This window comes from Narcine bancroftii, chromosome 1 (assembly GCF_036971445.1).
Source record: "Narcine bancroftii isolate sNarBan1 chromosome 1, sNarBan1.hap1, whole genome shotgun sequence".
In the NCBI taxonomy this organism is placed as follows: Eukaryota; Metazoa; Chordata; class Chondrichthyes; order Torpediniformes; family Narcinidae; genus Narcine; species Narcine bancroftii.
Window position 1 is genome coordinate 12,716,301 of NC_091469.1, and position 13,558 is coordinate 12,729,858.

The 13,558-nt window shown below is 39.2% G+C and overlaps 1 protein-coding gene across 1 annotated transcript in view; it reads left to right on the plus strand.

The window, feature by feature from the left end:
- Window positions 1–13,558, plus strand: part of LOC138735497 (E3 ubiquitin-protein ligase UHRF1-like) — a 125,455-nt gene that overhangs the window by 7,650 nt on the left and 104,247 nt on the right. Inside the window, exon 2 of the mRNA XM_069887462.1 lies at window positions 11,762–12,016. Coding sequence (XP_069743563.1) covers window positions 11,762–12,016 — 255 coding nt within the window. The remainder of the gene's footprint in view (window positions 1–11,761; window positions 12,017–13,558) is intronic.

Here is a 13,558-nt window from a genome sequence, read left to right on the forward strand (position 1 = left end):
GAGGTCGGGGTGGTGGGATGTACAGGAGACTGGGGTAGAGAGAGAGGAAGCAAGTCATCTATTGACATCTCATCGTAGTTCCCGGGGAAGGAGCTGTTCGGGTTGTGCGTGCAGCCTCCAGAACGACTTGCTGCTTTCACCACATGCTTTTCATAAAAGGGAAAATCTTTTTGTAAAAGTGAACGCTAGTTTCTTCGTAAATGCAAATTTGAGTAACTGTGTATTCTCAAAGTGAGATATACCTGTAATAACAAAATGCTGGAAATGCTCAGCAGATCAGGCTGCATCTGTGAGTTAATGTTTTGGGTCAAAGACCCTTCATTAGAACTGGGAAGGAGACAAAAAATGCTTGTTAAACCCCAGAGAAAGTGAGGGAGTGGGAAGAGGATGTACAAAAATGCTGAAGGAACTCTCAGCAGGTCAAGTGCCATTCATAGAAGGAGTAGTAAATACACATAAATGCTGGAAATGAAGACATTTTTTTCCTTTTTTTATCTCTAGAAGTGGAGGATCTGAATAGGCTGACCTGCCGTCAGCTCTGCATTTTGCAATCTACATTCTTTCCATCTTGATCTCTTGTCGAGAATGTACAGCATTTTCTGTTTTTAGTTTAGATTTTCTTTTGTCCATATTATCATTCAAACTGCTCCCATTCACTCATTGACCAGATGAATTTATTTACAGTGTATCCGATGGTTACCTCAGTCTTACCCTATCAGTCTTACCCTTACCTTACCTTTCCCACCCTCTCTGCAGCTTTACCAGCCTGTTTTGTCTCCTGTCATGAAGCATCTCTGACATGAAACATTCTATTGTTGTGGCCTGACCTAAATATTTCTAGCATTTACCATCTTTATTTCAACATAGAATATTACACACACTACAGGCCCTTGGCCCTCAGTGTTGTACCGAAATATATGTTCTCACCAAAAAATATTAAATTCTCCCTACCTCAAAACCCTTTATTTTTATTTCATCCATGTACCTGTCTAAGAGCCTCTTAAATGCCTCTAATGTTTCCACCTCCACCATACCCCTGGCAAGGCAATCCAGGCACTCACAACTGCCCTGATGTCTCCCCTAAACTTTTCTCAGTTCACTTTGTACAGATGTCATCTGGTGTTTGCTATTCCTGCCCTACAAAGAATCTTGTAAACCTCTAATAAGTCTTCTCTCATCCTTCAAATACAAAAGTCCCAGCTCTGTTAACCTTGCCTTATAAGACTTATTTTCCAATCCAGGCAACATCCTGGTAAATCTCCTCTACCCTCTGCATACCTTTCACATCTTTTCTGTAATGAGGGGACAAGAACTGAACACAATATTCCAAATGTGGTCTCACCGAGATTTGTTGAGTTGCAACATGACCCCTTGACTCTTGAATTCACTCCCCCTATTAATGAAGCCCAGCAACCCATCAGCCTTCTTAACTATTCTAAGTGGCAACCTTGAGAAATGTCTGGATTTGGAGTTTAATTTGCACTCTATTGTTAAAAATTTAGTATTGTAGAATGAAGCATTAAATATACAAGAGATTTTATCCCTTGTAAAGAATGCAAATACCAGTCATTGAAATGGAGAAGTATAAGTCTACCTAACTGATTTCTCAGATGATTTCCTTGGAGAAAAGATTATAGAGGTTAGTTCTCTGTTTGCTGGAAAACCAAGTAGAATGAGGGGTGATCTTATTGAGATTTAGAAGGTTCTAAATTGGACAAAACTTTCTATAAGACACATTGGACCAGGAAAAGGCAGCAGTCCAGTAAAGGAAACTTTTGAAATTGGATGCATTTGGCCAGGTCAATGCAGAGATCAACAACATGGATCACTGGGATCTTCCTTTCCTGTATTGACTACATTCTCTGGTTCCGTTGCTTAAATAGGGCTCACGAAAGAATTATTGAGAACCCCTACCATCAGAAAGAAGGTACAGGAGCATCAAAATCAGAATTGTAAGCTTCTTTCTGCAGGCAGTGAGATTGATGAACCTAAGGTCTTTTCTAAATGAAATGTGCAAATTATTCCAAAATATTTACATTTATTTAATATATTTTTATGTCTACGCGATTAGTATTTGCTGTGTGTGCGTGCACCGTAGTCTGGAGAAACACTGTTTCATCTGGTTGTATATGTGCAGTCAGATGATAATGAACTTGATTATTTGCATGTCTAGATTTATTGAACTTTGGACATAAGGGGAGCAAATAATTTGAGAATTGTGTGGGAATGTGTACTGTAGGTAAGGAGTGACATTGGTTGTTTGAGGATGTTCCACTCTGCACATAACATTTTTCAGGTGCTCCTGCTGGGAAAGAATTGTAGGAATATCAGAGCCAGCCTCACCAGATTGAGGGTGAGTGAGAACGCTGAACGACCAAAGGAACTGCTCACACTAACCATCCGAGACACACATATTCATGAAACTACATTTATTTTTATTTGTATAGATTAATACTTATCGTGCTTACGCGTCGTTTGTCTATATGTGGGGTTGTGTGTCTGCGTGTTTTGCACAGAGGACTGGAGAATGTTGTTTTGTTGGGTTGAACTTGTACAATCAGATGACAGTAAACTTGTACATGAGAATTTGTAGGTTCCTGAATGTCATGAAATCCCAATTTTCAGTGAATTCTGCTACTATATGATTCAACAGGCAATAGTAGTGCAACTTTACCTAAAATAAAACCATTTTGAAATCGTCCTCCTGGCAGTGAGAATTAAAATTGCTCCCTTTTTAATTTTGTTCACTAGTTTTTCTTGTAGAAAGAGAAGAAACATTTTGTGCACGATGGGTGTTAAAATGCTATTCAATAATGGGCATTAACTTGCACATTATAATAGGAATAGAATTTTGGTATTTTAAATTTAACCAATTATTTTTGCAATTTTAAAAAAAAAAACTCATCCAGTAAGACTAATCAGCTTCTTGTTATCTTTATCCTGCGGAAAAATTTAACTGAACTGAGGCGTGGGAGAACCTCATGTTCCTGTGTTCATAATATAATTGTAAAATTATCTAATTCTTTCTCTGGCAAATTCTACATAAAACAAGAGATAAATATTATATTTACATTTATGCATCTGCTTTATCTCCTGCACTTGTTCCAGATAACGAAGTAATCTTGAGGCTCCCTGCACTCAAACTTGCATGTACTGTGGGATTAGTAAGATCTTTCACACATCTGTATTGTCACAATTGCAATACTTAACCATAACCATATAACCGTTTACAGGACGGAAACAGGCCATGTCTTAAGGAACACCTCTATTGGCCTCCATCGGTTGTGATTGACCATGGGTATTGCACCTCTGGTAGTCACTGGTTTGTTTAGCAGTGTCGACTGTGGCTATGGAGGGTGATCCTGGAGCAGCAGGCTCTGCCACAGTTGCTGCAAACATAATTGTCCGCTGTGCTGTTCACTTAGCTCTCCGCTCCTCAAAATAATACAAGGTCACTCATTCACTTTGCTCTAGGTGTTGATGAAGAAGTACTGCCATTTTATAAATGTCACCTTTCACTTTGGATGTGAAATGACCTTCTATCCAACAAATTTTTTTCTCATTTCTTGATGAAGGGCTCAAGCTCGAAACGTTAGTTATGTATCTTTATCTTTACTATATAAAGTATGCTGTTTGACCTGCGGAGTCTCTCTTGAATTGTTTTTACTTTCACCTAACAAAGTGAGTGTAGTAGATTCCGAAGCAGGGTGGAAGTGCAAGTATTGCTAATGCAGTCCAATGCTGAAGTGACTCCAGCAGGGTGTTCCTTTATTTGCTGATTGAAAACCCCTGCTGCTCACCTACTGCTTTTGAAAAGTAATCTCTTCAATATGATCTGATGGCTATGGGAAAACTGAATTATTCTGTTTCTTCAAATCGGATCCAGTGGCTATGGAAAAACTGTGAATTATTCAAGTTTAAATTTCCAAACTTATTATGATTCACAGTAGTGGGGATAGGAATAGCATTTAAAAAAAAAATGGAAATTGGGATGTAGTATCTAAATGTTTCAAGGTAGTGCTGGCTGAGCTATATTTTAGCTAGAACAGGAGTATAACAACTAACTTTGAGCTAGGAGTTTAGAGAGAGTAAAATTGTTGATAGTATCTCCTTTTGATTGCCATTTCTGGAAGATCTATACAAAATGTATGTGAGCTGTGAATCTGTGAAGTCTGTTGTGACTGACCGAAATAGCTGCTTTTGTGTCAATTCTGTTGCTAGATATGCAAAATTCAAAAATCCTTGCTAGCTGAACTCCATCTAGTGGCTGAAAACTGGTGAACCTCGCACCTTGATATCCCAGTGTTTCCACAAAGTTGAGGTCAAGTTGCATGCAATCTTGGTGGTGGGGTGGGGGGGGGGGGTGGAGGGGGGGGGAAATTGGTACAAACTTTGCTGTGATACGGAAAAATTGTTGTGGATTCAGGTCAGCATGGTTAAGAAATGTTTCATAAGTTGGCTTTGCAGTGATACCATGTATCCGAAATCTGCCTTGACCAAATTGATTTGAAACACATTACATGGCAATTGGTTATATATTTTGTATGCACAGGGTAATTGCTAAAAATATTGGTAATATTTGGTAGGAACAATATTTGAAAAAATAAAACCTATTCAGAAATAGCTTGAAATGGATCCGAAAAATAAGAGGAGCTTGTATTTATGTTGGATCATGAATGATGAAATTATTGTGGGTCTTTTGTAAGGGGTGAGGTTGGAAATGCATTTCTCAGTGGCTGCATGTGGCATATTTGGAATATTTTTCTACTTGAGTAAGGGTTGAAGGCATCGAGTGTGTCCAGAGCCATTTCTTGCATGATGAAATGTTCTGAAGGATATTTTGCCCTGGTTGAGTCTTCAGGGTTACAGTTAACTTGATCTTTAGTTTCCTCAAGCATTTGCTGTATATCTTGCATTTCAAATGACACTAAAATTGGCACTATAGTGAACAGGGTTGAAGTCCTACATCAACTGAGAATGTGGGGAAAGGAATGGCAGGTAGAATTTAACTCTGACAAGTTTGAAGTGACGGATTTTGGGAAGTGCCATTTTGAGAATGGCAGGACCCTGTGTAATGTAAGGGAACAGAAGGAGGAAAGTGCAAAGTTCCCTGAAAGGGGACACATTCAGGCAGTGTGGAAAAGAAGGTGGGCGTATGACAAGCTTGCCCAACGCTTTTGCGGCATTTCGAACAAGAGTTTAAACCTCATGTTACAGTAGTGTAGGATGTTGATGAGATGCACTTGGATCTGATCAATCCAGTTCTGGTCACCATATATTGGAAGGAAGTACTCAAGCAGGAGAGGGTACAGAAAAGATTCAGAAAAAATATTACCAAGAATAGAGAGCTATAAGTTAAAAGGAGAAACCAGATAGGCTGAAACTATAGGCTGAGGGTATGCAAAGATGTATAAAATTACAAGGCGCACAGATAAGTGAATGATCATAGACTTTTATCAAGGGTAAGGATTTGAAGATTTAAAGCAAGATGCAAATGATTTAAAGGGGACCTGAGCGGCAGGTTTTCACAGGTTGTGTCATCTGTACGGGGAATGAAGTGCTAAAGGATAATTTTGTGGATAGCGAAAAGTCTGTACAGGTATGAATATAGGACGGGAAATGTGACCAGCTCAGGTTGACACCTTCAGTATGGATGAGTAAAGCTGAACAGGCTCTCTGTGCTTCAATGAATTTAATGTTCAACTTTTTCAGAAATTTAAATCTAGGACCTTGTGCGATCGTGAAATGAGACATCAACTGGATTTATGGCATGCAGAATTAACCTGTTTGTAGGTGTGGTATAGAAACTGACTTTATGGTGACTTATTTGCATAATGATGCAGAATAAGTGCGATTTCTTGCCACAGTTCTTCAATTGAGTTTTATTGTGAACATTTTATCATATGGTTGAATTGAAAGTTTCAGAATGCATGGTTGATGTGGGAGAAAAATAAAATTTTGAGTAATTGTTTTGGAAAATATCTTTAAGAGGAGATAATATCTTTGTCGTGCAGAGTGTTGAAGAAGGGATTAATGAATTTTGCATAGATAATTTCAAATTTCTCTTCTTGAAGCTCATGTTTGTGACACTGATTTTCATACATGCATCCCTTCAGTTGATGGCAAGCTACTGTCTCAACTCACCGAATTAGTGAGTAGAGTAACTGTTGGAAAGTCTATTGAAATATTAATCTTCCTCTTTGTATTTTATCTCTGTTGTTAAAGTTATTTTTAATCTTGGTACAGCAAGCGACTATATTTGTATTTCAAAAGTGAATTACTGAAATCTTCTTGCATGCACGATCTTATTAAAATATGTATTTAACCTGCAGATAATTGCTAAAATGGTTTGGTGTAATGAGCTCAAGATGATAGTGTATCAGTTTAAAATCTGTTTGCTAGATATGTTGCAAATTGTCCTTCTGGATTACTTGGTTTTAATTATCTAGATAACTGCTTATTTTCGTAAAATACGTCAGTAAAATACGTGGGAAAATACGTCAGTAAAATACGTGGGAAAATACGTCAGTAAAATACGTGGGAAAATACGTCAGTAAAATACGTGGGAAAATACGTCAGTAAAATACGTGGGAAAATACGTCAGTAAAATACGTGGGAAAATTTGGTTTTTATAATGGCATACAATGCAATTTAACATATTTATAATTTATGTGGTTGATTGTCTTGTTTGGTACAAATGTCAGTTCAGCAGATTAAGTTTATTGCAGACTTTGCAAATTTTAAATTTACATGGACTGCAGTGGTTTAATTTCCTGCAGTGCCAATCAATGGTTGAACTGTCTCTAGTTCCATCAAAAGAGAGATAAATTTTCCATGGTGGAAATTGGGATTCATAATTGGGTTTCTGTGGACTTGCGTTAGGTACCAGATTTGATTCAAATGAGAATTTTTGTCTCTCAACTGCAAAGATCCTGGATTAAAGACCCCTTAAGATTTAAACACTGATTTGGCTCATCTAGTAGAGAATAATTCTTTGGAAATCTTATAAATGTTAATTATCTTGTCAGGCTGACTTTGTGAAACAACCCAAGTGTGATTGTTTCCATAATATCCCAACTTGTAACCCTACTATAGGTAATTTTATGTTTAAAAACTTGTTTTGAAAGTTGTCCAACGAACAAAATAAAGGAAACTGAAAGAATGTAAGGCTGTGAGTGTGAAACTATTTCAATTTGCCAGTCGGGGACTACAAAAAAAAGGAGGTTGCCTTTTCAGGAATAAATCTTGTATATTATCATTTAACCAGTGTCACTCAATCAATTTAACTCTTCATTATGTTATTGTAGTTTTCTGAGTGGAAATTTACTGCTGTCTTTCCTATTTTTAAGGAAATAACCATATTTCAGGGGAATTTGATAGTTTGCAAAGTGCATTATAATGTTCTTTGTTTTTTTTTTCCTTTCCGTTTTTTGTATTTATTCATCCAAAATTTATTCTGACTGCTTTTCCAATGAAAGCCTTTGCTTGCGATGTAATGCATTTAATATTGTGGAAATAAGTACACTTGTCTTGGAAGCAAACAGTTGGGTACATGGGCTCCATTCATAGGAACATAGGAAGTAGGAACAGGAGTAGGCCAAAAATGGCCCATCGAGCCTGCTCTGCCATTCAATACGGTCATGGCTGATCTGCCATTCTCAAAGTTCACATTGGCATCTGAATGTACCAGTACAAGCTGATGAAACGGCATTCTCCAGTTCTCCATTCTACAGTACAGAACAGTGTAAATCACATGTATAGATATAACACACATGCAGAAAAAAATATACACACAGTACATATATTAAAATAAATATTCTTAATAAATAGTAGTTATGGAGAGTCATTCAGTTGTCTCACTGCCTGTGGGAAGAAGCTGTTCCTCAGCCCGATGGTCTGGCTCTGATACATCTGTATTTTTCCTGATGGATGTAGTTGAAGATGCTGCATTTGGATGGTAGGGTTCCTCTCTGATTTCTTTTTTGTGATCCCTCATGAAACTACAATCCTGATAAATCACATGGATAGGGGAGAGGGCGACTCTCTGCCGCTTTTATGGTCCTGTGGATTGACCTCTAATCCGATGCTCTACAGCAACTGTACCACACTGTGATGCAGCCCTATTTGTTGGTGGGCTAAAATCAATTGAACAACCAGTACCAAGGGATTGGCAGACCTAATCCCATTTTGTTCAGCTCTGACAGACTTGCATGTTCAATTAGATAACATGGTGTATGACTATTTATTGAGTGATCAGAAAGTCAGAAGTTTAATTTCCAGTTTGTATTGAATTAATTAACATCACTATCTGCAGTTGGTAGAGGGTTTTTAATAGACATGGGTGCACAGAAGGACAATTAACCTGGACCTTCTGTGGTCCAACAATTGCTGGTGGAAGTGCGCATGTTAATGCCTCAACAGACAAGATCAGGCTTTCTTGCACTCAAGCCAGTTAAATAGTTACCGCCCGGGTTTGCATTTGAATGCAGTAAATTGGTATACTGGAGGTTGTCCTGCCTGTTGAACTGTAATCCATACCATGTAATCAATACAATTTATGAGTGGAGTTTGTTGGGGGGAGCAAGGATCAACTTCAAACAGTCTATATATTGTAATGAGCATATGGGAGTAAATTAAAAGGGCACATCTCATTTGAGTAGCACTGATGTCCAGCTGTAAAAGATATAGAATTATATCATCTAGCTTTTTTGTATTTCAGTAATGTTTCTATGGCGCTATTTGCCTTGGCGAGTCTGTTGTCTATCTCATTGTCTACACAAAAGAGTCTGGAAAAACAACCAACTGAAAAACCTCACAAAGATAAGCGTATACAGAGCCGTTGTCATACCCACACTCCTGTTCGGCTCCGAATCATGGGTCCTCTACCGGCACCACCTACGGCTCCTAGAACGCTTCCACCAGCGTTGTCTCCGCTCCATCCTCAACATCCATTGGAGCGCTCACACCCCTAACGTCGAGGTACTCGAGATGGCAGAGGTCGACAGCATCGAGTCCACGCTGCTGAAGATCCAGCTGCGCTGGATGGGTCACGTCTCCAGAATGGAGGACCATCGCCTTCCCAAGATCGTATTATATGGCGAGCTCTCCACTGGCCACCGTGACAGAGGTGCACCAAAGAAAAGGTACAAGGACTGCCTAAAGAAATCTCTTGGTGCCTGCCACATTGACCACCGCCAGTGGGCTGATAACGCCTCAAACCGTGCATCTTGGCGCCTCACAGTTTGGCGGGCAGCAGCCTCCTTTGAAGAAGACCGCAGAGCCCACCTCACTGACAAAAGGCAAAGGAGGAAAAACCCAACACCCAACCCCAACCAACCAATTTTCCCTTGCAACCGCTGCAATCGTGTCTGCCTGTCCCGCATCGGACTGGTCAGCCACAAACGAGCCTGCAGCTGACGTGGACTTTTTACCCCCTCCATAAATCTTCGTCCGCGAAGCCAAGCCAAAGAAAAGAATGTTTCTATACTATATTTTTGTGTAACTAGCACATAGTTCCTTATTTACATAGATTTTGACACACCTTTTCTTGAGACCAATTCAGATTCTGGTTCTTGGATTCTAGTAGTATTAAATATTAGGAATCTCAAGTATAAGCAGATTAAAGTATAGGCTCTAGAACATAATTTGTACCACCGTTATGTGTTTAAACATTGAAGGGAATATGAGGGAAGGCTGAAGGATTGGAGGATACAATGCTTTTTATGTGTATGGAATAGAGTGTGCTACTCTGGCCACCTTGCTGGAGACAGGACATCATTGAACTGGAAAGCATGCTAAAAAGATTCATGACCAATGTTACAAGGACTGGAGTTGTATAGAGAGACTGTATAGTTGGGATTATTTTTTTCCCTGGAGGGGTGATCTTGTAGAGATGTACAAAATCATGAGGGACATGGATAGGTCTTTTCCCCAGGTGGGAGAGTAGAGGCATGGGTTTAAGATGAGGGGGCTGTGGTGAGATTTAAAAGGGACCAGAGGAGCAACTCCTCCCACATAGAGGATGGTGCATATATGAAACTAACTGCCAGAGGAAGTGGTAGAGGTGGGTACATTTACAGCATTTAAAGAGATTTGTACAGGTACATGGATAGGAAAGGGTATGAGTCAAGTGTAGGGAACTGGGACTCGGTCAGATGAGGATCTGATTCAACTTGGATAAGTTCAGCCATAGGGTCTGTTCCTGTGCTGCATAACTCTGTGACTCGATTATTATTCCTCTGTTTGATAAGATGTCTCTGAAAATTTCAGTCAGAAGCAGAAAATGTGAATAACTGAGATATGATTGATCACCTTCATCACAGTCGAATTACAGGTTGAATAAACTTGTGACTGTGCTGAACTGAACAATTTTTTTTATGGTGTTGTGGCACGCCATTAGGCAGGCGAACCGACCCTGCGTGTCACGCACGGGGGTTTCTCCTCAACCTCGGCACCAGGCTCAGAAGCCCGTGCTCTGCGGCCCATGTGACACCCCGGTGACTTCAGGGCCCCCGGCGCAATTCTCAGCCAGGAGTATAAGACCAGCCAGGCAGACCTGAATAAACAAGTTTTTTGCTCACTGAACTCAACCCATCTGGTTGTGAGATCATTCAGTAGCAGAGTAGCCGCCACTACAGTGGTTACTTTTAGTCCTGTGCTTGATATTGGAATTTATTATTCATTTTGTGGTGGTTTAATAGTGAAAAGCTCTGAAGTTGGTGATGATAAAAATCAGAGATACATGGTGTGTTCTTTATGCTGTGGAGTGCCAGAGCTGAGCAAAGACATTAATAATGCATTGAAAGATTAATTATTAATGCTTTGGCTGGAGGTGCTTTCTGCATCTGCAGAGCAAGCTCCGTTTCCGGTGACTTGATGTGCAGCAATAAAGAAATTGAGAAGAGCAAGTGTAAGTACTGTATCTCAAACTGACCGTGGTGTTCGCCAGGGTTTAGGTGGATGCATAGATTTTAGGAATTGTTGCATGGTTTGCTTGTATTGATGGTGTTACAAAGGTATCATCTAGTGTAAAGTTTGGGCTCAAAGTAATGGCTTTCCTTTCAGCCTCTTTAATTTTGTCAACTTGATAACTTGAAGCAAATGAATTAAGGTTGTGGGGAGAGAGTGTGTATAAAGAATCCACTGGATGAGAATAAATCAGAACTGGCTATAATCTGGATGTTTATCCTGCTAGAGCTCTTTGTGTTCTATATCGGGTTGTTTTATTTTGTCATTTGCATCCTTGCATTTCACTCCCAGGTACCTTTCATTGCCAATTGAGGCCTTCCAAAAAAAAAAATTTCCCAACATGAGTTATGCAAGGTTGATCAAAAACTGAGTGCTTAGGAGTGTGATTCAAGGACAGTGCGTTGTTGAAGAAAAATAAATGTCTTGCACTTGGTGAATTAAAATACTGGAATCCATCCATTTGACATTGAAAAAGATGAGAGTTTATTTATTATCGTACTTTTAAGTTCAATGTGCTGAAATTTTTATTGCTGCTGTTACACAGGTACTAAAATACACCAATTATCAATTAAATTACCACGGGGTAAATAATATAATTAATACATATAGGTCAGATAACTTTCCTGGTGCATTTGGAGCAAAACATCTGCTGTATAATAGTTCAGACAATAGTTACAATAGATGTATATCTACAATGAAGAAAATATGAGATTGTAATTTGGTGTATTTTCTGTTGCAATCATGTTGTAATTGGAAAAATATAGAGACTGAAATATTTTTGTTCATTTTTCAGTTAGAAGATGGCCATAGTCTCTTTGATTACAATGTGGGACTGAATGATATCATTCAACTTCTGATTCGTCAGCCTGTTACCTCTTCAGTGAAGAAAAAGGAAAACGAGGTTGAGCTGTCTGACAGTGATTCTGGATGTAGCTCATCGCAGAGTGAATGTGATAAAACCTCTTCGAGTGCTGAAAACAGCAAGAAAAATCGCCCTGGCACATCAACTCGATCGTTTCTCATAGATCCGGGTTTTGGCTTGTACAAGGTAGGTGTGTTGCTTTGCAGTTTTGAATGATTGAGTATTCTGTTATAATAGGTGCCAGTAGATTGATAGTTATTGTTGACTGGAGGGAATTTGGCAGTTTAAGTGATCAGTCAAGCTGTGTTAGATGAGGGTTCCCTAACTCATAGTGGAAGATAAAATTATATGTTGGCAAGTGTTTCTCAAATAGTATGCTTAATTTTGAGATGAAATGTGGGCTGACATTCAGAAATGGGTAATAAATACAGAAAATACTTGGAAAAAGAAGAAGAAAGAAAAAAAAAAAAGTGAACCGGTGTGGACTCGAAAGGCCAATATGGCCTGTTTCAGCTCCGGCCAAGCCTCACATATAGGAAGAGAAACTGAGTTAATGTTTTGGATCGAAGACCATGGATCAGATTTTTTAAAAGTAAAAACACAATGCTGGAGAAACTTAGCAGGTCAAACAATGTCCTTTATATAGCAAAGATGAAAATACATGACCTACTTTTCGGGCTTGAGCCTTCCAGAAGGCATCCAGAACTGCTGGAAGACTATCAACTTGGTCGGTCAAGTCGCACTTTGGTCTACCCAAGATTACTTGTTTCAACACATGAAGATGTCGGTGTGGGAATGCTGCCGACTGGCACATTGGAATGTGTTGAAAGATTCACTGAGGCTTGGTGCATCCAATGCAAGGGTACTGTGGGGAAGGACCACAGTAGAGTCCTCCCATGACCAGGCATTGAGTGGCTGAGACTGAGGGGAAGCCCCTCAAACAACATGGGGGGAAATGTGATAAGATGCCACAGTGGTGGTAATGGTGTAAATAGAATTGACTGTAAACAGGCACACTGATGGAAATGTTTGGATATAAAATTAAAGGTGGGAATATACTTTGAACGATTTTCCTTTTGTAAATAATTTATTGTGATTAAAGTCTATTTTTGGTTTAAAAAAAATGTAAATAGCATTTAGCATTGTCAGTCAGGGATGAATTTTGAGACTGCAGTCTTTCCATTATTTTATCAACTATTTTAAAAAAAGTTTGTAAATGGATAATTAAACTTCAACATGACATAAGCTCGTGCTTGATTTTTTGAATGGAACAAGGTTGAACACATTTGTGGTCTTTCAGGAGAATGACCTTTCTTCTTGGATATTCCCTTGATTTGAGGCTGACTTGCTTTCACTCCAATTTTGTTGTTCTGGGATGACTGATGATGCAATTTGAATCTTACACACTCTTCCTCTGATGGGGTAGGAGGTTCCTTACAGCATGAGCCTGTGATTATTGGTGCACTTTTGGTGGTTCTACTGTGAATCGTGATGCATGGACTTGACATTCTCAGTGTCATCAAAATAATGCTTTTCTATTTTGAGTTGTTGTGGGCCAGGAATTTGCAGAGCTGAGTTTTAGAACATTTTCATTTGTCTCGTTGCCTGTTGTGACAGAACTTGGAATAGAATGTCTTTCTGGTTTCAGGTATGCCAACGGAGGATAATTAGGGTCTCCAAGCAAGCAGTGTTGGTCTGGCTGAGCATCCAATATATCCTGTTAGTGGA